Source organism: Lutra lutra, chromosome 16 (assembly GCF_902655055.1).
Source record: "Lutra lutra chromosome 16, mLutLut1.2, whole genome shotgun sequence".
In the NCBI taxonomy this organism is placed as follows: domain Eukaryota; kingdom Metazoa; phylum Chordata; class Mammalia; order Carnivora; family Mustelidae; genus Lutra; species Lutra lutra.
In genome coordinates this window covers 23,255,921-23,280,919 of record NC_062293.1, presented here as the reverse complement: position 1 = coordinate 23,280,919, position 24,999 = coordinate 23,255,921, and the positions used below count along the sequence as shown (strand labels likewise).

General features: G+C 57.6%; 1 protein-coding gene across 7 annotated transcripts in view; it reads left to right on the top strand.

Moving 5' to 3' along the window:
• ARHGAP23 (Rho GTPase activating protein 23) overlaps window positions 1-24,999 on the top strand; it is a 78,976-nt gene that overhangs the window by 35,814 nt on the left and 18,163 nt on the right. For 4 of the 7 annotated variants that reach the window (XM_047707240.1, XM_047707235.1, XM_047707241.1 and 1 more), the window contains exons 3-17: window positions 581-623; window positions 1,842-1,940; window positions 2,077-2,155; window positions 2,305-2,359; window positions 5,412-6,576; window positions 8,219-8,374; window positions 8,614-8,725; window positions 8,901-8,958; window positions 10,165-10,308; window positions 15,696-16,013; window positions 17,351-17,412; window positions 17,666-17,796; window positions 18,422-18,543; window positions 18,962-19,117; window positions 22,749-22,827. In XM_047707240.1, coding sequence (XP_047563196.1) covers window positions 581-623; window positions 1,842-1,940; window positions 2,077-2,155; window positions 2,305-2,359; window positions 5,412-6,576; window positions 8,219-8,374; window positions 8,614-8,725; window positions 8,901-8,958; window positions 10,165-10,308; window positions 15,696-16,013; window positions 17,351-17,412; window positions 17,666-17,796; window positions 18,422-18,543; window positions 18,962-19,117; window positions 22,749-22,827 — 2,779 coding nt within the window. Of the gene's footprint in view, window positions 1-580; window positions 624-1,841; window positions 1,941-2,076; window positions 2,156-2,304; window positions 2,360-4,087; window positions 4,271-5,411; window positions 6,577-8,218; window positions 8,375-8,613; window positions 8,726-8,900; window positions 8,959-10,164; window positions 10,309-15,695; window positions 16,014-17,350; window positions 17,413-17,665; window positions 17,797-18,421; window positions 18,544-18,961; window positions 19,118-22,748; window positions 22,828-24,999 lie in introns of those variants that run through there. The other 3 variants (XM_047707238.1, XM_047707236.1, XM_047707242.1) reach the window with 3 other exon arrangements.

Here is a 24,999-nt window from a genome sequence, read left to right as displayed (position 1 = left end):
GGTGTCGCTTTCTTCCTCCCTCAGCTCAGCTGATCCAGTCCCACAAACACTTGCTACTTTCTGTGGCCCCGCGCCTGCCTGCATGGGCTCCTCCGCTCCCCACAGTGCTCTCTCCCCTCCCTCCTCAGACTTGCCTTAAAATCCCTTCCCCCCAGAGGGGTGCTAATCAGGCCTTCCCTTCCATTCTCTAAGAGCTGATAGCCACCGTTTGCACTTGTCCTCCCTGCTTATCTGTGCGGGCCTGGATCCTCTCTGTGGGTTGTTAGCCTGTTTGGAACTGCCTCCATTGGGCTTTGAACTCCCCAGGGGTAAGGGTCATGGGTCCCCCATTGGATTGAGGGCTTTCAGATGGCTGAGATACAAGGCTGTGGGGTCAGCAGTCACAAGAGAGGGTTCGTGTTACTGGGGAACATTCCCTGGGACTTGATGTCCCCACTGACACCCCCCCCTCCCGGGGGTGCTGGGCTAGTTGCGGGAAGATAAGAGGGAGGCTGCGGGTGGGGGAGCTTGAGGGTCCCGCCCAGGCAGAGCTGCTGAGGGCTGGATGGAGGGCCCACACCCACCTCTCTGTCCACTGCAGGAGGAAGAGAATGGAGGACGAGGAGGAGGAGGAGGAGGAGGAGGTAAGGAGTGGTGGGGGCAGGTCCTAGGGCTGGGGCTGTGGCCTGTCCTCTAGCTTCTGTTTCTCCCCTCTCTACCCAAAGTCAGCCAGAATTTTGCTGTCCACCTGCCCCCCCCCCAAATGTTGTTCCAGTCTTTGCTCTTCCCTATGTCCACTCTGGATATCTTTTCTCTCTCTCTCTCTCTCTCGATCCTTCTTTTCTTTTCTCAATTTCTCTCCCTCTGGGCCTGCATTCCACACTGGGAGTTGGGGGTGCTCTGGGGAGCCAGTGGCTTTCTAAGACCTGGCCCTTGGCCCCTGGCCCCTGGGAGTTACTCCCAGGCTAGAATGAGGCACAGACAAGGGCTCCAGAGCCCGGGGGCCGGCGGTAGGTGCAACTGACCAATGGCTGTCCTCAGGGGTAAAGACACTGGGCTTCTGTTGGGTGTAAGGGGACCCCTAAGGTCTTTATCTTTTCCGATGTGGGCCTGACTCCCCTAGCTGTCACCCTTGCTAGCCCCAAGGGCCCCGTTCCGCCACCCAAGATATTCAAGACGGGCATCCTTCTTTCTCTGCCACTGGGGCTTCTGTGGGGCAGCCATGGTGACAAAGTCTCCCTGAGTCCCCATCGCGGAGGCCCGTAGGGATGAGGGCAAGAGCCAGCTGACCTAGAACAGACCCATTCCTCTGATGAAGACAGCAGCAGAGGATAATTGCTGGGGTGTAATGTGTTGTCCAGAGGGGGTGAGCGTCCATCTCGGGAGCTGGAGGGCTCTGCTTAGAGCGCTGCCCTGGGGAAGGGGTACGAGGGAGGTGTGGGCATTGCGTGTCTGAGCTACAGGGCTGTTCTGCGGCTGTCCATGGGTCTGTGGGTGTGGACGTTCTGCCCCGCTGGCCAGGGAGCTCCAGGAGGGCAAGGCCCACGTCTGTCTGTCCATCTGTCCGTCCTTATTAGTCTGCTTTCTGGCACAGTGCTGGGGCGCGAGGGGCATTTAAGGAGTGACCATGTGTGTCCGTGTAGGTTTTCCTCCATGTGGGTTTTTGTTCTCCCAAGGGTGTGTCCTCTGGCCTCCCCCCACCACCCACCCGTGTATCCCCATCTCTGTGAACGTACAGGTCCACATCTGTGTCCGTGTGGGTGTGATCCTTCTGAATGTGTGTCCCCTGTGTGTGTGTAGCTGCGCATGGGTGTGACCTGCAGCAGCTCCCCCCCGCAGCTAACCTAGCTGATGCCCACCAGGACCCTCCTCCCGGCACCACCGCCTGGAGCCCATGGATACCATCTTTGTCAAGAATGTGAAGGATGACGGCCCTGCCCACAGAGCGGGCCTGCGCACAGGTGAGCTGTCTGGATTTCCCAGTTTCTTATACTTCCCTGGGCCTCTTCTCCCTACCCTCCAGTCAGGATGGGATTCTCAGATCCAGGCCCCCCCCCCTTGGCCTGCTCACACTGAGACCCTGCCCCTCTTCTCCAGGAGACCGGCTGGTGAAGGTGAATGGGGAGAGTGTCATTGGGAAGACCTACTCCCAGGTCATAGCTCTGATCCAGAATAGGTGAGCGCCCCCTGCCTCCCTTCTCCTGCAATAGCTCCCAGCCCACTGCGGGAGTCCCTGCATCCCACCGCCTTGACCCCCCCCCCAGGGGGGGTTCTCCCAGACCCTGTTGCCTCCGCCTGGCCTGACCCCCTGCCCTGTCTCTGTAGCGATGATACTCTGGAGCTCTCCATCATGCCCAAGGATGAGGACATCCTCCAGCTGGTGAGTCCAGTCCTGCTGTCTGAGGTGGAGGGCCCCTGGGGGCACAATATGTCCCTTCTCCTTGGGCCTCCCTTGTGCATTAGACCTTTAGGAAGGCAGATTAGAGTTTTGGGGGCAGCCCCAGCCTGGCATTGCCCAATCAGGGCTGCCAGACCCATCCCGGGGCTGGGGCTGGTTGTTGCTTCATTCAGGGCTGCTGTCTGTGCTGGGGGAGGGGGGGCGCTGGCCTTGGCAGGCCAGATTCCTGCCAGGGTATCTGAAAGGAGGGTGGCCCAGCAGGCCCTGCCAGACTGGCACGTTCTCATCGGCTCCCAGGAGCCTGTTCTCCACACCCCTTCCCTTCCTGGCCCCGTGTGAACTTGTCTCCTATAGCTGTGTCCCCACACACACGCACACACACACACACACACACACACCCCACTCCACCTTTGAGTGCTGCTGTTCGCACAACACGCCACACACCACTCACTGCACACACACAATACGCTAGATACACAGCCACACAACACAAACACCACGGTGCCCACCCTTCATCCCGCTCCCCATGCGCAGTCACACACCGCCCCAGGCCCGTGCGGCGCCACACCCATGGCCACAACCCCACACCTCCTCAAACGTCACACCAGCACAACACACTTTGGGGTGTCACAGCATGTGTACCCCAACTTACCACCACATGCACACTCTCTGACATCACAGAGGCTTGCCATGGTCACAGCACGTGTGCCCACAGACACCACAGCCTGTTCAAGCCTGGTTTGCCAGCCCCGTCACCCAAACTGACACTCTCGGGGTGCACAGGCCAAGTGCCCTCCCCCCGAGCACTTCAGCAATACCCAGAACCTGGCCCTGGGCTGCCACACACAGAGCAGGCGCCCAGACTGCATGCAGGGTACCCTGCACTAATGTGTGTCCCTGTCTGCACACACACACACACACACACACACACACACACACACACACAGAGGCCATCTCTCTGGGCACCCTGACCCCAGTCCTGGCCCAGAGCCCAGGCCAGTCCTCTCTGCCCAGTGTCCAGTTTCCTGATCTCATGGGCCTAAGCCAGATGCCAGCTTGCTTGCCCCCAAGGTCACTGCCCCCTGGGGGAAGGCCGAGGGCCAAACCCAGAAGGCCCTGGGAGCCGCCAGGCTGGCCTCGGCCCTGGATGTGTTCACATAATCCCTGTAATCACAGTGCCATACTTGGCACCATGCCCCTCTGGGAACCTCCACCCTCTGACCTGGATTGTCCCCTGTCCTTCCCGGGTAGGGGGAGGTAAGTCTGGAAGCCCAGAGAGGTGGATGGCTCCCCACAAGTCTCAAAGGCCCTGCGGGTACACTTGCCCCAGGCTGAGCCCTGCGGGAGTGACAGGGCAGGATCTAGGGCTCCCCAGGATCTCTCCCTGCCAGGGCAGAGGAGGGCTGGGGTGGGGAAAGGGGCCGCCTTGAGCTGTGTTAGCGAGAAGTTCGAGTTCAGGCGGGCAGGCAGCCCCAGATGTCAGCATCTGGGGCCCTCTGCCGGCCCCCCACCCCATCCTAGGCCAGCCAGAGGGTGGGGCCCAGGCATTCCTGTGGTTGGGAGCCAAGGCTGGAGGCCAATGGGGCCGAGGCAGCTGCTGACGCCACCGCCGACGCAGCGAGGCCCCTCCACACCCATCTTCCCCTCCCTCCTCCTCCTCCCGCCGGCCGGAGAGGGAGAGAGAGAGAGAGAGAGAGCGCGCGCGAGCCAGTGGGGGCTGAGGGTGGCCGCAGGGGGGGCAGACTGGGGGTGGGGGGGAACGGAGGCTGGGCTGACGCCGAGGTCGGTGGGGGTTAGCCCCAAGCAGGGGGAGGGCGGAGGCTGGCCGAGATGCTGCCGCCACTGCCCTGATGCGGGGAGCCCGGGGAGCCGGCAGGATGGCAGGAGGGAGAGGTACGTGAGTGTCCCTGGCTGGGTGTGTGGGTCTGAAGGGGGCTGAGTGTGTGTGGGGGGGGTGTGGTCTAACTTGTCCTCATCACATGATGTGTGTGCCTGGGACCGGAGATAGAGTTATTTGTTGTGTCTGTGTCTCATTGTGTTTAGCTCTGTGTGTGTGTCTTTGGGTGTGTATTTTCCGGTATCTCCTTGTGGTGTGGCACACGCACGCGGGCGCCCGTGTGTGTGTCTGTGTGTTTCACCCTCCCAGCCTTTGATACTTCACCCCGCGATAACCCCCTCCACATCGCCCCCCTCGCCCCCGCCCCCCCCCCCCCCGCACCCATCAAGGGCCAGGCTAGGCCAGGGCCACAAGGCCGCTGTCCCTTTGGGCTGCCTCCTTTTTTGGCTGGGCCTGGGCGCGGGCCCTGTCCCTCCTCAGCAATGCAGCGTCAGCCTCAGCTCCCAGTGCCAGATTCCAGGCCTGGGGTGGCAGAAGGTGGCCCAAGGCCCCTTCGGCAGTCTGGCCCCTCCCCCAAGCCTGGACCAGAGTGAGCAAGAGGTGGGCAAGTTTCTCCTCACTCCGCTGGCCCAGGAGCCAGGCCCCAGCTCCCTGTCCAGGTGATGGAGGGACAGCGGGGCTTTCCCAGCCCCCGCCCATCCCCAGCCCACCCCACTGTGGACACACCCCTTAGTCGGTTTCCCTCTTGTCTCTGGCCACCTTGGCTGGTCTCTGATGGGGTTTTCCAGCTCTGCCATAGAGGGACCGTGGGCACTGTTGGATGTAAGGAAGCAGGGAGGCGGCTGAGGCCAGCATGGGGGGAGGACCCCAGAAAACAGATGTTGGAATGTTTGTGGCTAAAGGCAGTCCTTGTCATAAGTCTTAGAGAAATGCTGGCTATTTCTCCAGTGAGAGAGAGAGAGAGAGACTCGGTGTGTGTGTATGTGTGTGAGAGACTCTCAAAAGCCTCTAATTTCTTTGTTCTCTCCCTCCCTTCCCCCAACTCTCTTTGGAGCATGCCCTCCCTCTCCCACCCACTCAGGGCTTCGTCCTTTCCCTCAGTCCCCTTCTCTGGGGTCCTGACCTCCCAGGGCTACTATAGTTCTGCCCTGTGGGACTCGTCCCACCCTGTTCACCTGCCTCTGTGTCCCCTGCCAGGCCTACTCCCAGGATGCCTATCTGAAGGGGAACGAGCCGTATTCCGGAGAGGCCCGGAGCATCCCAGAGCCGCCCCCCATCTGCTACCATCGCAAGACTTACGCCCCGCCAGCCCGGGTCGCCGCCTGGGCCACTATGGTGCCTGAGCCCCTCTCAGCGCCGCCCAGTGACCCCCGGAGTCCTGCTGCCTGGAGTGACCCGGGGCCCCGTGTCCCTTCTGCCACCCGCACCCATCTGGACAACCCTTCCTTGGGGATGAGCCAGCCCCGCCCCAGCCCTGGTGCCTTCCCCCGCCTCCCCTCGGAGCCCCGGACGCCCCGTGCCTTCCCCGAGCCTGGCGGCCGATTGCCCCCCAGCAGACTGGAATGCCAGCAGGCCTTGTCACACTGGCTGTCAAACCAGGTACCCCGCAGGGCGGGGGAGAGACGGTGCCCTGCCATGCCCCCCCGGGCCCGCAGTGCCTCCCAGGACCGGTTGGAGGACGTGACTGCCCACCGCCCATGGCCCTGCTCCACCTCCCAGGGTGCCTTGAGCCAGCTGGGTCAGGAAGGCTGGCACCGGGCTCGCTCTGATGACTACCTGAGCCGGGCCACCCGCTCTGCCGAGGCACTGGGGCCAGGAGCACTGGTGTCACCCCGTTTTGAGCGCTGTGGCTGGGCGTCCCAGCGTCCGTCGGCCCGCACCTCTGCCTGCTCCTCCAGGGACCTTCCTGCGCCCCAGGCCCAGCCCCCGCCTGGCCTCCAAGGCCTGGACGACATCGGGTACATTGGATACCGGAGCTACAGTCCATCATTCCAGCGCCGGACTGGCCTCCTGCACGCACTGTCTTTCCGGGACTCACCCTTTGGGGGGCTGCCCACCTTCAGCTTGGCTCAGTCCCCAGCATCGTTCCCACCAGAGGCCTCTGAACCGCCCAGGGTTGTCCGCCCAGAACCCAGCACCCGGGCCCTGGAGCCTCCCACCGAGGATCGTCGCGATGAGGTGATCCTGAGGCAGAAGCCTCCCACAGGCCGCAAGGTCCAGCTGCCCCCTGCAAGACAGATGAACCTTGGGTTTGGTGAAGAGTCCCCAGAGCCAGAGACCAGTGGGCGAGTAGAACGCCTGGGCAGGAAGGTGGCCCCTTTGGCCACCACTGAAGATTCTCTGGCTTCCATTCCCTTCATTGGTGAGTGATGGTGCAGGTGGCTGTCTTGGGAGACTTGGTTGTCTGTGCCGGGCTGTACCCCACCCACCTGTCATCATGGGCAGAACTCTGGGTTGAGTGCTGATGGGACCAGTCTGTTTCTCTGTCTATCCATACATCCTTCTGTGCTCTCTTGAATCCTTCTGTCATCCTTTTTTCTGTTCATTTGTCCTCCAGCCATCTTTCCTCCCTCCCTCCCATTCTTCCTTCTCCTCCCTTCTCTTTAGCTCTCTGTTTTTACTTCCTCCTGTCTTTCCTTCCTTCTCTCTCTCCCTCCCTTTTGTCTGCCCACCTACCCACCCACCAGCTCGCCCACCCATTCATCAGTTTGCTTCTTTCCTGCTTCCTTTCTCCTCTCTCCCTTTGTTTGTTCATTCATTTCTCCCTTCCATCCCTCCATCCTTTCTTTATTCTACCCTTCCTTTGTTCCTTTCACTCTTTATTCCTTCCATCCACCCTCCATCCAACAAATACTTCTGTCAGGCACCGTGTGAGGTTCCGTGCTCTCCTGGAGTGTATGGTCCCATGGCAGGGACAGGTGATCAGATGATGGGACAAGAACAACCCCATGGGGTGTGTGTGTGTGTGTGATGGGAGTATAGTGAGCTCTAGGAGACAGAGAAGAGCGCCATGGCCTAGATTGGGGCGTGGTCGCCAAGGAGAGAATCTTGGAGAAAGGAGATTAGGGCTGAGACTTGAAGGATGAGAAGGAGTTAGTCAGGGGGGAACGTTCTGGGCGAGAATAGACTGTGCCAAGACCCTGAAGTGAGAGAGGCCGGGTGCCCTTCCAGGTCATCAGAACAGGGCCAGAAGGGTCATGTCAGTCCCTGGGGAATTTGGACTTTATTCTTAGAGCAGAGGGGATGCTGAAGGTTTGCTGCCTGGGGAACAGATGTTGGATAAGGGAGAGGCAAGAGTGGAGAGGCCAGCTGATTCCCAGGTTTCTGGCCTTGCTAGAGGGTTGTGCCTCACCTCCATATCGGGAATGAAAGTGGGGCTGGAACCACTCTATTGTCCAGGAGGATGCAGGATGGGTTGGATCTAGGGGCTTGAGAGAAAGACCAGACGCAAGATCATGAGACTGGGAGCCAGGAGCCGAGAGGTGGTCCCTGGAGCTGAGAGTGCTGAACTCATGCTGTGTGAGCTCACAGGAGTGAGGGAGAAGAGGGAGAGGAGACCTAGCCCTGGCTGGCCTTTGGTCTGAGCAGGCAGACACAGCCTTAGTAAAGTTCCTGGTCTGGGGCAAGAGGTAAAGCCTTTATTTTCAAACTACTCCCAATCTGAGGGAGAAACATAGCACCTGTCTTCAAGGAGCCTCCAACTGATGAAGGGAGACCATCTTTATCCTTAAGAGACTCCTAGTCTAGGAGCCCAGTCTAGGGAGGGTGGCTCAGTCTCCAGCCTGGGTCACACCTCAATGTAAAGAACCACCCCACCTGGGAGGCAGGAGCTGAGCTCACAGTCTGGGGGTGTGGGGGGAGCCCTTGGCCACGGGCATATTGCTAGCAGGGCCTTGGAGGGCTTGAGCACTGGGGATGAGGGCTGGGCCTGGAGGTGAAGCTGGGGATGGGGCGGGCAGGTTCAGCTTTGAGCCACCTTTACCCACCACTCCCTCTGCTTGCAGATGAACCCACCAGCCCCAGCATTGACCTCCAAGCCAAGCATGTCCCTGCCTCCGCCGTGGTCTCCAGCGCCATGAATTCAGCCCCTGTGCTGGGCACCAGCCCCTCCTCCCCAACCTTCACCTTTGCCCTTGGCCGCCATTACTCCCAGGACTGCAGTGAGTGCTCCCTGAACCCCAGCCCCGTCCTCTCCCTCACTGTCTGGTCCTTGGGGCGGGGGGCGGGGTCTCTGCTAGGCTACCGCTACCTCATGTCTGGCATCTTCCTGCTGGCTTCTGCTACCCCCGGGGTCCCCTGGGCAGAGTCGCCTCCTGGCCCAGCCCAGACGGGAGGGCTACGGGAGCCCCCCACCCCACCATCCTGCTGACCCTGTGGCCGACCGTGGGCGGCTTTGCAGGCAGCATCAAGGCCGGCCGCCGCTCCTCCTACCTGCTCGCCATCACCACGGAGCGCTCCAAGTCCTGCGACGACGGGCTCAACACCTTCCGGGAGGAGAGCAGGGCTCTGAGGTGAGGACAGGCTGCAGCCATCCCACCTGGGAGTCAGCACCGCCACCCCCTCTGGGGGTCCCCTACACACCAGGGCGATGAGCTTCCTCCCTGGAAAGCTCCAGAGCCTTTGGATTTAGGGGGGAAAGTCCTAGCTGTGCCCCCCAGATCCCTCACACTCCGTTCTCACACGCAGGCGCCTGCCAAACCGAGTCCCCAGCCTGCGGATGCTGCGAAGCTTCTTCACTGATGGGGTGAGTGGTGAGGGCACGCGCAGGCGACAGTGCCGGGGGGCTGGGGAGTGACTGCTGCCTCAGCCGCAGAGCCCAGTGACCAGACATGGTCTCCTCCTGCTCTCTTCTCCCCTTCCCCATCTGGGCCTGGTGTGGCGTCCGTCATCACTTAGAGACACCCATGCCCTCCCACGTGAGGCCGTGGCCCTTGCAACTCCCCCGTCTCGAACACCCTTTCCACACACTCCCCTCCATAGCCCCATGACTTACTTGGTTACTTTCTTCAGGTTTTTCTGAGCTTTTCTGAGGGTTTAGCCTTCATCCCTGTCATGTCATGCCTCCCTCCAGCTCCTAGGTTTTTCTCCTCAGCGGTCCTCCGGTGACACGGTTTATGCATCCGTCCCCTTTCTTGCCTGGGTCCCAGCTAGAATGTAAGCTCCGCGAGAACAGGGATCTCACTTGGCCTCCTTGCTCCCTGTGGGGACCTAAAGCTGCCTGTACCGGGTGGCATCGGGCATTATGTGTGCAGCATCTTCAGGGGACAGGGGACATGGGCAAGGAGGGGGACCCAGGATTGAGAGCAAAGGGCAGGCTGGAGTTCCCAGGCTCCCCACCTGGGGATGAGCGGGGGCTCAGTTCTGAGATGGCCCTCCCTCTTTGTGATTAGGGACAGACTGGAAGAGCCATTTGATTTCAAACCCTCAGGATCTGGGATCTTCCGTTCATTTGACACCTTGAGGCCATTGTCACCTGGTTTACTCCTTATCACTTCCTCTGCTTACTTAACTCTCCCTTGACCTGTCACTTCTGGTCCTGGAGTCATGTTGACACTATCACTTCCTCTGTTTAACTCCTTGTGGACATGACTACCTGCTCCATGAACTCAGCCTCTGTTGATGTTTCTACTTCCCGTTTATTTAACTCCATGTCGACACAATCACTTCCTCTATTTCCTTAGTTTCTTCGAGTCTATAAAATGACGGGAGGCTCCAGATTGGCTTTTCTAGCGTGGGGAGGCATGGGGTCGGCAGGTCATGGCCTTTCCTCCTTTCTGGCTTCCTCACCGCATGTGTCCCATGACCTCAGTGCAGTGGACCAGAGAGGGCAAGCAGGGCCCCTGAGGCCACACAGCACGGCAGCCTGCAGGGCTGCACCAGGCCCATGGGGCTCCTGGCATGCTGGCACCTTGGGAGCCCCCCTAAGTTGCCCTCCGTTGTCTTGCTGCAGTCCTTGGATAGCTGGGGCACTTCGGAAGACGCAGATGCTCCTTCCAAGCGCCACTCGACCTCTGACCTCTCGGATGTCACCTTCAGCGACATCAGGAGAGAAGGCTGGTTGTATTATAAGCAGGTCCTCACCAAGAAGGGGAAGGTAAGGTGCTTGCTGGGATGAGATGGAGGTGGACGGAAGCTGTCTCCGGCAGAACTCTCCAGCTTCTGCACCCACCCCACAGCCTCTGGAGCCAGAGGGTCCAGTCAAGTCTGTAGCGTGAGGGGTGGAGATTAGAGGTCAGGAAGAACTTCCTGGGGGACCTAAAGAACTCATGGAAAGGAGGTTAATCAGAGAGATGGGCTCTGTGGTGCAAGGGGTCTGGTCAGCATGCCTGAAATTCGGACAGAACCATCCCACAGTGAGCCTTGGTTAGCGGACTACCCCAAAGATGGACACGAGGGCTCAGGGAAAGGAAGGGAGCAAGGCCAGGGCGATTCTCTTAGGGGAGCTGAGGCCCTCAAAGAAGGCAGAAGTCAACCTTTTCAGGGGTCTTGCAGGACAAGAAGCAATTTTAGTCTCTATCCTGAGGGCCACTGAAAGCTCCGGGGCCCCTTTGATTTGGCTTCCTGGGGAGGGTAATGAATTAGAGAGGGGCCGAGCCGAGGCAAGAAGACCATGTAAGAACCACTGCAGCAATCCAGGTGAGCGAGGAACGAGGCTGGGCCCGAGGGTGGCAGGGGGAGACAAACAGGATCCTGATGTGAGAGGGCGGGGCCCCTGGGTCCGCAGGGTGGGAAGGCCATTCCAGGCGGGTTGTGGTGGAGGAGGAAGGAGGAGACGCAGCCCAGGCAGAAGTGAGCAGAGTGGTTAGCATAAAGCTGGGCTTGGCCCTTGACAGCATCATGCCTTGCTGGGGGCAGCTGGGATGACTCAGCTGTCTATGACTCAGTTTCCTCATCTGTAAATAGAGCTAAAAACAACCCCTAGCACACACACCCCCATTGCCGAGGATTAAACAAGTTAACCTGAGCAAAAGTGTACCCGGGCCCTGGCCCAGGGAGCTCATCTTCTGCTGTGGTTGGAATTTTCCATCCTGCCTTCTAGGGGTCTTGTACCTGGGGAAGTCATACAGACTTGGAGTTCCTGCCCGGCCACTCATGGCCAGCATCTGGCTTTGGGTAGCCCCTGTAACCTCTGTGCCTCACTTTTCCAATCTGTAAGATAGGGACATTCTGGGTTATTCTGCACCCTGGGCTGGTGTGAGGGGAAGTGAGCCGGGTAGGCCAGGAGGGGCAGGCATTCAGCACTGCCCTTGTCCAGTCCGTGGTAATGATCGAGTTCGCAGTAAGCTCCTGATTTGTGGTCAAGGTTCTGGGTATTTCATGGAGAGGGGGCCAGGCCGGTCCTGCCCTGCTGGGGCTGAGGATGAGCCGAGAAAGAACATGGTGCATAATAGTTGCCAGTGTATGACTGTTAGAGGGGAGGAGTGGAGCGGAGTGGCGTGTAGTAGGTGACCCCAGTCTTGGAGGGCTGCAGGAAGGTATCCAGGAGGCTGTGACATGAAGGGTATGTGAGAATCCACAAAGCAGGGAGGGAGGGGGTGCTTGGACAGTGGAGACACTCTCCTGGATGGTCGGTGGCAGGGGAGCGGAGCGGAGGGTGTGCTAGGTGGCTGCGAGCCAGGCTAAGAGGGGGAAATCGAGGTGGGGAGTCTGGCGCCTGCTCGCAGGACCTCATCCCTGCCATGGCAAGCCTTTGCAGGGGTTCCAATGGGGGTGGGAGGTATGTGAGCCTAGGAGGCAAGGGTCATGCCCGCTACAGGAGAAGACAATGGCTTTGCTGTTGTCCAGGTGAGCGAGAGTGGGGGCCCTGACCAAGGTCCTGGCATGGGGCCGACGGGGAGGGACAATTTGGAGAGGTTGCAGAAGGGATGGCCTGGGCTTGCTGATGGCCAAGAGGTGAGAGAGGATAGAGGAGGCAGCTGATGGCTATGAGGGTGATGGGGACTTCTCCTGAGCCCCAGGGCCCTAGAGGGGTGGGTTTGGTGAGGGGTTGCCTAGGAGGGAAGCAGGGACCGGCTGTGTGGAATGACAAGGGGAGCCAGGGTGGACAAACTCTTCCAGCCCAAAGTTAGAGCCCCTCGGAGGGCCTGGGGAGAACGACTGACTCCTGGCCTCCAGGTAGCCTGGCACCTAGCTCTGGATGGCCCCTGGCAGGCCCGGCACAGTGTATCCCGGGCAGGGAGGGGAGCGGGCCCCTTCCTGCTCACTGATCAGTTCTAGAGGACAGGGCCTTCCACTCCTGGCTCGGCCAGGACGTGTTTCCCTTGTCCCCTTGCTGCTGTGACCTGGGAGTTAGGGGAGGGGCCTTCAAGTCTGCTGCAGGCCATTTGTCTGGGGAACCGATGGCCAGCCGGCTATTGTCTGCTCTAGCAAATCCAGTGTCTCTTGGGTGACCTCCATCCGGCCCCCAGCCTCTTTCAGAGGCCATTCTGTGGAGACCAGGGGGAACGGGTGTCACCAGTCCCTGCAGACACAGACCTAGCGCATGAGCTGGACATAACCTTGGAGACCCGCTAGTACACTTTTCATTTTACCAATAGGGAACCCTGATGCCAAGAGAGGGGACTTGACTTGTCCAAGGTCACCCAGCTTGTTTGGTCTCAAAGGGGCCCCTTGCCACCACCTCACTCTGATATTAAAAAAAAAAAAAAAAAAAATCCCCTGGAGGGCCATGCCCTCTCCTGCTCTGACGATCCTGTCTGGGACCAGCAGCTCTGTGGTGGTGGGCAGGGCTCGTGGCCAGATGGGGCTGTGTTACTGCCGTGGAAACTCCTCACCTGGTTTGTTCGGAGGGCAGAGGCCCGTGGAGGGTGAAGAGGAGTGGGTAGACCAGCAGCCCAAGGAAGGGAGGAGTCCTCGGTCCAATGGGGGGAGATGGAGCCCCTGCCTTCAGCGTGCTCCGAGGACGATTAATTCGTTTATTCAGTGAATTTTGAGGAGCTCTTACCCTGTGCCTGTGGGCGCTCTAGGCTCTTGGATGTGGACGGGAGAGGAGAGACAAGCTCCCCGCCCCCAGGAGCTTACCGCTTATTGGAGAGATCCACATCCCGAGTAATGGGAAGTTGCAGTAAGCAGCCCCGGGAAAATGAACTGGGTCACGTGATGGCCTTTATGTTTGCAGGTAACAGGGAGCAGCCTTTAGAAAAACAGGGTCTGGGGGCGCCTGGGTGGCTCAGTGGGTTAAGCCGCTGCCTTCGGCTCAGGTCATGATCCCAGGTCCTGGGTTCGAGCCCCGCGTCGGGCTTTCTGCTCAGCAGGGAGCCTGCTTCCTCCTCTCTCTCTGCCTGCTTCTCTGCCTACTTGTGATTTCTCTCTGTCAAATAAATAAATAAAATCTTTAAAAAAAAAAAAAAGAAAAACAGGGTCTGTGAAGGCCTCGCGGAGGAGGTGATATGCATGACATTTGAGTTCAGACCTAATGGGCAAGAGGGAGGCCACACAGAGAAGCGAGAAAAGAGGCTCCAGGCAGAAGGAACAGCATGATCAAGGGCCCCTAGAAAGGAAGCGTTTGGCCTGTTCACTAGAGAAGGCCCCTGTGTCCTGACACAGTGGGAAGAAAGCCGGTGGAGAAGTCGAGTTCGGAGAGGGAGGGACACATCACAGAAGTTCTTAGATTTGATTGCAGTGGGTGGCAGGAGCCCAGGATAGGGTGCTGAGCAAGGGAGAGGCGGGATCTCATTCGCATTTCCGAATGGTGGCTGCAGGGATGCCTGGGGGCCTCCTTTGGTTAAGCATCTGCCTTTGGCTCAGGTCATGATCTTGGGGTCCTGGGATGGAGCCCCGTGTTGGGCTCCCTGCTCAGTGGGGAGTCTGCTTCTCCCTCCAACCATCCCCGCTCTCATGTTCTCTCATTCTCTCTCTCAAATAAGTAAATAAAATCTTAAAACAAAAAAATGACAGCTGCAGGGGCGCCTGTCTGGCTCAGGTAGTCAAGTGTGTAACTCTTGGTCTGAGGGTCATGGGTTCAAGCCCCACGTTGGTTGGAGAGTAGATTATAGGAGGCAAGGGTGGGGACTAGGAAGGTTTGTGTAGTTGTGCAGGTAAGAGGGGTTGGTGGTGTGGACAAGGTGGTGTAGGTAGCAGGGAAGATGGAGACAGGTGGTATTTCGGAAGCAGAGCATTTGTGCCCTTCTGATAGATTGGATGTCAAGGGTGAGGAAAAGGGAGGGGTCAAGGGCAACTCCCAGGTTTCTGGGCATCTGGGTGGATTTACTGAGCTGGAGAAGTTGGGGGAGGGGTGCTGTGGAGAGTAAGTTTGATGACAAAAAGCAAGTGGCCCATGGGGAGCAGGTAGTATGCAGAGCACCTAGGGGCAGCAAGTGGGGACACTGAGCAGGGAGGTGCAAGGCTGTGGCAGGGGGAGGAGGGATGCCAGACCAGGGATACATTTGTGAATTTGGGAATCACCATCAGCAGACAGACAGGATTTAAAGCCACAGGCATGGATGACATCATGGGAAAGGCGTGCAGGGGCAGGGGAACCCAGGAGAAAGTTCAGGAGCCCCCCCCTCTTTAGGGCAGGCTCTCAGCCTCAACTCTGGTGACATGGGGGTGGGATGATTCTTAGTTGTGGGGGGCTATCTTGGACATCGGGGGTGGGGGTGATCAGCAGTGTCCTTGGCCTCTCACCACTGGATGTCATAGGACTTCCCCAGGTGTGACAACTGAAAATGTCTCCAGACAGATGTCCCCTGGGCACCATTTGCCCCTGTCAAGAACTGTTGGTGAGAGGATGTTGTGGGGAAGGAAACCAGTGGAGGAGACCGAGAAGGAGTCATTGGAATTGGGAGGAAAAACTGGGACCCTGGGCGAAGCAGAGGCAGGGGCCGGGGATGAGACCTGAGTTGGCTGGCAGCGGGCACTGATGGGGTCCCGATGACAAGAGAGGGTTTAGAGAAGGAAGGAGCAGCAGGCCAGGCCACATGTCTCAGAGGGGTTAAGGAAAGTGCCGGGGAGGACAGAGAAGCTGCCACTGGCTTCAGCAACACAGGGGGCCCAGGTGGCCAGGATACTGAGGAGAGCCTTGAGCCAGAGGCGGAAGAGCAGGGAGCAGGTGCCCATGGATGACTCTTGACCTGTTTGGCTGTGCAGGGGCAGTGTGTGAACTAGGAAAGGTTTACTAGGATTTTACCTAAGGTGGACACCGCTGGGCGGCCGGCTTTTGTGGGGCACTGTGGGGGGCCTGATGCCCCTGATGCTACTGTTGAATGATGCTAATATTGAAAGGAAGGTTGGGGACCCTCTGTAGGTGGGGGTTGCACCGAAAATGATGGGTGGGGCTGTCCAGGCAGGGAAGGGGCTGGGCAGGAGGGGGGTGTGCCGGGTGCTGGGACACCACCTCTGTGGCTGCCGGCAGCTCTCCTCTGGGACCCTCTTCCTGGCCCCTTTTCCTTGGGCTTTGGGAGCAGGGCGGGCTGGCCGGGCCTCTCACACCCTACCCCCTTCCGTCTCTCTCCCTCCCCCTCTCCCTGTCTCTCCCTGCAGAAAGCGGGCGGCGGCCTGCGCCAGTGGAAGCGGGTGTACGCCGCGCTGCGGGCGCGCTCCCTCTCGCTGAGCAAGGAGCGGCGGGAGCCCGGGCCGGCGGCGGCGGGGGCGGCGGCGGCCGTCGCAGGTGAGGACGAGGCGGCGCCCGTCTGCATCGGCTCCTGCCTGGTGGACATCTCCTACAGCGAGACCAAGAGGAGGCACGTGTTCCGGCTGACCACCGCTGACTTCTGTGAATATCTCTTTCAGGCTGAGGACCGGGATGACATGCTGGGCTGGATCAGAGCGATCCGAGAGAACAGCAGGGCCGAGGGCGAGGTGAGGGCCCTGCCGCCCATCCTAGGCCAGGGATGGCAAGAAGGGGGGGGCGCCCAGGGCCGCCCCTCACCTGCCAGTGTACCTCGTTAAACTCTCTGAGTCTCAGTTCCCTAGTCCATGAAGTGGGCTAACAGGAGCACACCTGGCAGCTACACACCCACCCAGGCTTTGGTGTGAACAGATCATGCAGACGGCGGCTCCCAGAGCACCTGGCATCCTCCGGGTTCCCTGGCTGGCAGGAACCATAATAACTGGAGGACTGACACTAATTATTATTATTATTATCATTATTAATTATTATTACCGCCTTGGGCGGGCTCTGGCACAGAGAGGTCAGCTCCAGGCCAAACTCTGGTGGGGGCTCAGGAGGCAGGGGTTTCTTCTGGAGGATATTACAGAAGGAGGTGCCCCTGGGCCAGCGGCTGGCACTGCTGACAGGGCTAGCCTGTCAGCAGGGCATGAACACATTGACCTTGGGAGGAGGCCAAGGGGATTGGCCTTTGGCAGCAGGCTGTACTGGTTGAGCCAAAGGGCTTTGGCCTGCATTTCTGGGTAATTTTAAAATGGCGCCCCTTCCTGGGCGGCTGCGGCCACACACTAGGAGCCTGGGCCGGGGTGTCGGCGCCCCCTCGCCCTCTTGGCCAGGTGCCCACACCCCGGTGCCCCAGCACACTGGCACAAAGTGACATGGGGGGTCTGAGCTCAGGCTGCTCATTGCCTGAGGATGGAGGGCCTGGGCCCTGGGCCATGTGTGCTCCTGCTCGGGCCATGGGGAGAGACGCCCTAGTACAGAGCCCCTGGCCCACAGACCTGCTCTCCCTGAGGGGAGACCTGTCTTCTTGCTGAACCAGGCTCTGCTCTCCTCAGAACATTACCTTTCCTAACTGTAGGGAGACAAGTCCTTGGAACTTATGGCCCCTGTTCTGGGGGAACCTGGCCGGGCTGTCCCCTAGCAGGGCCTAGTCAAGGGGTCCCAAGTGACCTTCCTTATTGCAGTAGCTGCTGTCATGGGGCACCTTCTCTGTGCCTTGCCAGGAATGCTATCAGTGCCACCTGCATTATTCTGTACCCCAGCCCTGAGGTTGCCCTATTATCTCTTCCGCTGCTATGGAAGAGACTGAGGCTCAGAGAGGCCAGTGGGTTACTCTAGGTCACACAGCTGGTGAGGGGGTGCTTGGGAGTCCAGCTCCGCTCTTTCTCGCTCTAGGGTGTGAGCCCTCCAGCTGGCAGGTGGAGGAGAGAGGGGAGGCGAAGTGGAGGCAGGGGGCCAGGGATGAGACCGGAGTCGGCCGGCTGTGGACACTGATGGGGTCTACTTTTTCTTTGCTCTCCTTCAGGACCCCGGCTGTGCCAACCAAGCTCTGATCAGCAAGAAGCTTAATGATTATCGCAAAGTAAGGTGAGGCCCGGCTCTCCTAGGCAGTACTGGCTGGGGGCAGGGGCACTTGGGACAGAGGCCATCCTCCCGGCCTACCGCTAGGCCCGAGGGCAGCCCTCGAGTCCCCCTTTGCTGGGGGCACACAAGATGCTGGGGGCCTTGAGGCCATTGCTTCAGGGCTGGGGAGGGGGTCTGGAGCAGCAGGAGGCCAGGGCACGTGGCATGTCAGGGCACCCCAGATGAAGACTTCTCCTCTCCCCCTTTTCCTACACAGCCATAGCTCTGGGCCCAAAGCTGATTCCTCCCCCAAAATCTCTCGTGGCCTGGGGGGCCTCAAGTCTGAGTTCCTCAAACAGAGTACTGCACGTGGCCTCAGGACTCAGGACCAGCCTGCAGGGAGCAAGGGTAGGAAGGTGGCTGCTGAGGGCGTGATGTGCTTGCGTGCATGTGGGACGGTGGGGGTCAGCCCTGTGTGTGCGTGGGAGCTGTGGGCTTGTGTCTGTGTGTGTGTGTGTGTGTGTGTGTGTGTTGGGCTATGTGCGTGCCTGTGGGTATGTGCCTGGGAGGGTCTGGGGGCTTTCAGAGTCTCAGGGTTGGAAGGGCCTGGAACCTGATTTCCTTCCATGACATCCCAGCTGGGTAGCCTCCAAGTGTCTGCTTGTGTCCCTTCAGGAGCAGGAGGCCCATCTTCTCTGGAAGCATCCTTTTCCATCCTTATACACTTTAGGCTGTGAGGAAGTTCTTTCTTTGGCTGTACCAGAATCTATGGCTCCTACCTTGTTGTTTTAACCCTGGAGACCACATAGAAATCCTTACAGTACTCTGAGGCCTGTGTCCTCAGGAAAACACACCCTCATCTCTTAGGCTTTCTCTCAGGATATAATTTCCCATCAGCCCTCAGCATTCCAGTTGCTTCTCTGATGGAGTCCCCCTATGTCCAAACATGGGTGAGTGTGTGTGACCATGTGTGGTTTCTGCCCCTCCCCAGACCCCAGCTCACCCTGGCTTTGTCTGCCTTCCCCCACCCCAGATGACAGTGCCGCCCCTCCCAAAACCCCCTGGGGCATCAACATCATCAAGAAGAACAAGAAGGCAGCCCCTAGGGCATTTGGGGTCCGGCTAGAGGAATGCCAGCCAGCCATAGAGAACCAGGTGAGTCTCCACCACACTCTAGAGTAAGTAGCGAATGGGGGAGCCCAGGGTACCTAGGGCCAGAGCTGAGGGAGGTGCGAACCAGCTCTCCATCTCACAGACACATCGGTTGGAAGTCTGGGGAGGTGCCCAGGGAGGAGACAGCAGAGCTAAGGCAGAGCCCAGAATCCCCAGGCCCGCAGCTGGTGCTCCTTGGCACACCTCGACGAGGCTCTGGTGTTCTGTTTAACCCCTAGACTGGAGAGGACTGGAGGCTGTGAGGGCCTATGTCCCCCCACTCTCCTACCCTGCACAGGGCTCTCAGCAGCAGCTCTGGCCTTGCTCTGCTCCCGCCTTGGCATTCCCACCTCTTCCAGCCCACTGGTGGGGAGTTCTACCCTTGGCCTTCTTAACATGCTTGCCCTGCCTGTGTTTCCAGCGGGTCCCCCTGATCGTGGCCGCATGCTGTCGCATTGTGGAGGCACGGGGGCTGGAGTCCACAGGCATTTACCGGGTGCCAGGCAACAATGCGGTGGTGTCCAGCTTGCAGGAACAGCTCAACCGTGGGCCCGGCGACATCAACCTGCAGGATGAGGTGGGCACCGGAGGAGGGGGGCAAGGCGGTGTGTGTGTGTCTCTCTGGTGTTTGTTGGACCCTATGATGTGCCTGGCAGTAGGCCAGGGCCCCGAGACAGGTGAGGCGGGACCTGCCTTGGGAAGCTAGTCCTGGGGATGGGCATCACCCTGGTCAAAGCTGGATAGATAGACCCAGTCACGGACAGGAAGCCCTTGACAGCAGTCCTTTCTGGGACTTTGAGGATGAATAGCGATCACTAAATGCCAGTGAAAGCCGGGTAGGGCCATCCCAGGCTGGGGGAACGGCTGGGGCAAAGGCGTGGGCTCTGAGAGGTCACCAGCGGCCAACTCACCTTCTCTGCAAAGGGCCAGGTAGCAAACGCTCTAGGTGTTGGTTACCACTCGGTCTCTTCCTCCTCCTCCTCCTCTTTCTTCACAGCCCTTTAAACGTGGAAAAGCCCTTCTTAGCTTCAGGGCCATACAAACCAGGCCGCAGGCTGGACTGGAGCCCTGGGCTGTGGTCTGCAGACCCCTGGCGGAGAGGGGGAGCATGTGGTATTTTCTGGAGCAGCCAGCACTTCGGGGAGGTGGAGGGCTGGTCAGGGGAGACAGAGGCAGCAGGGGAAGGAATCTTACAGCCTGACTTAAGGGCTCCCTATAAGTTATAGGTCAGTTACAGCTCAGTGAAGCTGGAAAAAAGCCAGAAATGTATTCCAGTGTGAACAAGAAAAATAATAAAAGTATTTGCGGCAGGGCCAGTGTTTCTCAAATTGTGTTCCCCAGAGGAGCTCTGGGGGGCAGGGAGCAGGTCAGGAGCCCCATCCTGGCCTGAAATAGAGTAATCTCCTTTGTTCTGTTTTTTAATGTCCGTTATTTTCATATTGGGTTTTCATGTTTGACAAGAGGGGCTCTGCTGAGATAGATGTTTGGGAAGACCACGGATCTGGGCAGTGAAGTCCCATGAGTCCCATATTGTGAAGTTTTTTGTGATACGGGACAGTCTTCCTGCCCTTGGGGAGGAAATGGGGAGACATGCCATGTGGGATAGGAGGCAAGAGAAAAGGCTGATCTCACCAGGGACCAGATTGTGTGATGAGGAAGGAGAAGACGCTGAGGGCTGGAGCAGGCAGGAAACTTGAGTGTTGGAATCTTTAAAGGATGAAAGTGAAGGGGGCAGGTGGACCAGAAGGCCATCCTGGCTGGGAATGATGACATTTTCCAAAACCCCAGAGAAGGGCCTGGGTGTTGGGAGAGAATGGACTCACCTCCTTCCTCCTTCCTGGACTTGGCAGTGGGGAGGGTGAGGCGCAGGGCAGGAGGCAGAGGGCTTTTGATGGCTCCAGTGAATCCTTTGTCCTTGATTCGGTGGACAACAGGGAGCCAAAAGTGGGGTCTGCTCTAGCTTATGCCTGATGGATATGAATGAGGGAGGCCCAGAGCAGGGCATCTACAGGAGAAGTTGCTGATATGTTCTAAGTGCCAGGGGCCAGGAGGACACGGTGGTCCCAGGGGAATAGGGAGGATGGGAGCAGCTCTAGGAATTAGCCACATGGGAGGGAGGAAGGGGGTGCAGGGAAGAGCCAACATTCGAGCTGGGGGCTGATGGTATGTCTCTGGCAGAAACTGGGGAGTAGGGCCGGAGAAGGAGGAGGAGTCAGGGTGGGGCCCCCCAGATTTGGGGTGATGGCCAAGAGTTGGCTAGAGAATGGGTGTGGTTGGGGTGCAAAGCTGGATGATGGAGGGAGCTGCTGGATGGGCAGAGGTGGGCAGTAGGAGGGAAGGGCTAGGCTCCACATGGTTCAGAGGAGAGGGTGCCAGTGAGGCCGGGGCTGAGGGGCGGATACATGCACGTTGGAGGGGTCCCGAAGCCGTGGGTTTGGCAGCTGGGAGATGAGAAGAGCCCTGCCTCAGGGATAGAAGGTGACAGGGCAGGTAGGCAGACGCCGCACTGGGTAGGGGCGTGTATGCACTGAAGCACATTTGCTGGACCTTAGCCTGGGAGAGGCATGGCCAGAGCTGGCGGGCAGCCGGCCCAAGGCAGGGCCCAGAGTGTGTTGGGTGGGTGGTTTTGTCTCAGACATCGGTCTTGTCCTTTGTTGTGGGACTGCTGAAAGTTAAGTGTTTGATTTTGTTTTTTGTTTTTTAAGTTTTTAAAAAAGACCTTATTTATTTATTAGAGAGAGAGAGAGAGAAAGGGAAGGCATGAACAGAGGAGAGGGGTTGAGGGAGCAACAGACTCCCTGCTGAGCAAGGAGCCCGATGTGGAGCTCAATCCTAGGACCCTGGGATCATGACCTGAGCTGAAGGCAGATGCTTAACGACTAAGCCACCCAGGTGCTCTGGAGGGGAAGTGTTGTGGTCAGGGTACCTGTAACTCCTCCTGAGCCTGAGAGGAGGTACTGTTTGTGGAATGGTGTGGCGTTAAGCTGTGGACCCATTGTACAGAGCGTGCATATTGTGGAGCTGGGTGTCTTTGTGGAGAGCCTCACCTTGTTTTCTGGGCCAGAGTTACTCTGAGTAGTTCCTGGCAAGGCTGGTACCCTTGACTTACGCAGGGCAGTGGTGCCTCCTGGTGGTCGAAGGCCCAAAGACCCAGCCATGCTTCTTTCTTTCTTGCATTTGACAACCTATTTCTTTAGAACAGGGTTTCTCAATCTTGACACTTCCGGCAGAATAGTTCTTGGTCGCGGGACATTGTCATGGGCATCACAGAAAGTTTAAGAGCACCCCGGACTCTATCCGCTGGATGCCAGTGGCAACCCCTCTCCCCCACTCACGGAAACCAAAGTGATTCTAGAGTATCACCAAATGTCCCGGGGGCGTGATTTCTGCTGCTGGGGAGAACTACTGTCTTAGACCATTGAAGTGCTTGGGCTGATTGAGCTCACCGCGTGGCAGGAACACAGTGGGGGACAGGACAGACAGGATCCCTGCTCCTCATGACGCTGCAGTCCCATCAGGCAGATAGGCAGGGACAAAGTGTAGGAAGTGTCATGGAGGAAACAAAGGGCTGCTGCACAAGTGACAGGGTGGTGGCAGTGGTGGCTGTGTTAGCTGTCAGGGAAGGCCTTCCAGAGGCGGTGACATTTGGGCAGGGTGAGGAGCCAGGACTGTGAAGGCAGGGAGGAAAGTTCTAGTGGAGGGAATCGTCAAGTACAAAAGGTCTGAGACAGGAAGGGGCCAGGACATAGCAAGAACAACTGCTATGTCATGGATAAGGGGGGGGGTGTCCAAGGATGACTTTCTGCTAAATGGGGGGCCCTGGGAGGCAAGAGGATATGCTAGTAGGCCCAAAGAGGTCCAATCACCAAGGAGGTTTTGCTCACTTCTGTCCCACAGTGGTGGCACCAAAGAAGGTAGCTGGTACTTTCTACGGGTAGGCAAATGTTGGAGCCTGCTGGGCTTACTGGAGCAAGGAGGGACTGGGGCGGTCGGTCAAGGGGCCAGGACCCAGCTGGGGACTGTTCTGCCACCCCCCCCCCCCCAATGAGTCTTCTTAGCCCGAGATCTCTGGTCTGGGTGGAGCTGCAAGTGTACCCCAGGGATGGCCTGGCCTGGCCTGGGCTGGGCTGGGCTGGGCTGGACTAGCATGGAGGCATGGGCGCCCCACTGGGCCTGCCTGGGGCCTGATGTCTTTGCCCTCTCCCCAGCGCTGGCAAGACCTCAATGTGATCAGCAGCCTGCTGAAGTCCTTCTTCCGGAAGCTGCCCGAGCCTCTTTTCACCGATGGTGAGTAGCAGGTGGCGTTGGGAAGATGGAAGGAGGAGGGACGCCTATCCGTGCTGCACTCCAATCGTTTTTTCAGTTGGATTTGTTGGTTTCACTCTTCGGGTTTTTGTTTTCATGCAAGAGAAACACATGCTTGTCACAGTCTTGGTATAGATACAAGTAAAGAAAGCGCCAAGGTCCCTGTCCCCAGAGGTTATCCTAGCACTTCCTGAGGACTGGCTGGGGGCCAAGCCCAGCTCCTTCCAACAACTCCACCAGGTACCATTATCTCCACTGGACAGATGAGGAAACGAAGAGGAAGAGATTTGCCCAAGGTCACACAGGTTGTACGTGTCAGAGCCAGCATCCGGCCCCAGGCACACTCCAGAGCCCAGGCTCTCAACCGTTTGCTGAGCTGCTTATTGATGGTCTGTTGGGTCTGTCGTGTTTCCTCCCAGACTGTCTTACACACACGACAGAGACATACATGCAGTGATAGGGTTGGGAGCTGAGTGAGTTTGCTGGTGCATTGACAAATATGGAACACCTGGCTCTCCAGGGGAAAAAGCCTTGATTCTTAGTGTTTTTTCAGTCACCAGAGTACAAATCTTCCCACCGTGGCTTATTTTAAGTTCCTGATAGGCTGCTGTCCTTAACAAAAGGAGGCTTCAGGGGTGCCTGGGTGGCTCAGTGTGTTAAGCCTCTGCCTTTGGCTCAGGTCATGATCTCAAGGTCCTGGGATCGAGCCCCACATCGGGCTCTCTGCTTGGCAGGCAGCCTGCTTCCCTCTCTCTCTCTGCCTGCCTCTCTGCCTACTTGTGATCTTTCTCTGTCAAATAAATAAGTAAAATCTTTTTTAAAAAATACCAAAACAAAAGGAGGCTTCTAATTTTGCGATTCATTTGTGTCTGTACAAAGACCTCTACCTCATTCTTCTTTTAAATCAACCACATAGTTGTTCATAGTCTGAATAGATTATAATTTGCCTAATCACTCCCCTAGGGATGGATATTTAGGTTGCATTCAGATTTTTGCTCTTACAAAAATGGTTGCAAAGACTTTCCTGAAATGTGTCCCTGCACACCTGGATCGGTATCCTCAAGGTAGATTCCTAGACATAGGATTTCTAGGTCAAAGTCCTGGTTAGCATTTTTGGAAGCTAATGTCAAGTTGCTCTCTGAGAAGAATGCCCTACTTCACACTCTTGCCAACAGCTTAGGAGAGAATTTGCCTCCACGCACCCCCATCAACCCTGGATGTTATCAATAGTTTACATTTTTGTTAATTGGAAGAGAAATGTCATCTCATTACTGTTTTCATTTTCGTTTCTTTCATTACTAGAGAAATCCACTATCTTTTCATTAGTTTATTGGATTTTTCTCTTTCTTCTCATTTCCTGTTTAGACCGTGCGCCCATTTTCCTGTTGGGTTGTCTTTTTCTGGTACTGATTTGTAGGACACAAGCTCTGTATTAACCCTTTGTTAGGCTTTGCAGATGTTTGCTCCTGGTCTGTCATTTGCCTATTAACTTTGCATTGTAAGGAATTGGAAACAATTATTTTAAGTGTAGTCAAAGCTGTTGGTCTTTAACAGATTCTACATCTCATGTTTAGGAAGGCTTCACAATTGTGGAGACATTTTCTTGTTTTTTCTCAATATTTTAATGACTTTTACATTTGGCTCTGAATGCAGTTAAATTTGTTTGCATACTATGTGAGCTGGAAGTCGATTTTTGTTCTTCCAACAAGATAACTCATTGTCCTGGGGATGTTTATTGATACCTCCCTTCTTCCCCCACTGATTTGAAATACTGCTTTTGTCACGTAGTAAACATCCACAAGGCCTCTTCTCCTCCTATCTGTGTCCTCATCCTTGGTCAGCTCTCCCTGTGAGTCCCATACGGCTCTAAGCAGTGCTGGTTTTTTTTTTTAAACATTTTATTTATTTGTCAGAGAGAGGGAGAGAAAGCGAGCACAGGCAGGCAGGCAGAGGCAGAAGGGAGAAGCAGGCTCCCCGCCGAGCAAGGAGCCCAATGCGGGACTCGATCCCAGGACGCTGGGATCATGACCTGAGCCGAAGGCAGCTGCTTAACCAACTGAGCCACTCAGGCGTCCCCGCAATGCTGGGTTTTAAGTACGTTTCAGTATCTCAGAGGGTACGTCCCCCCTCGTCATTTTTCCTTTACAAGTTATC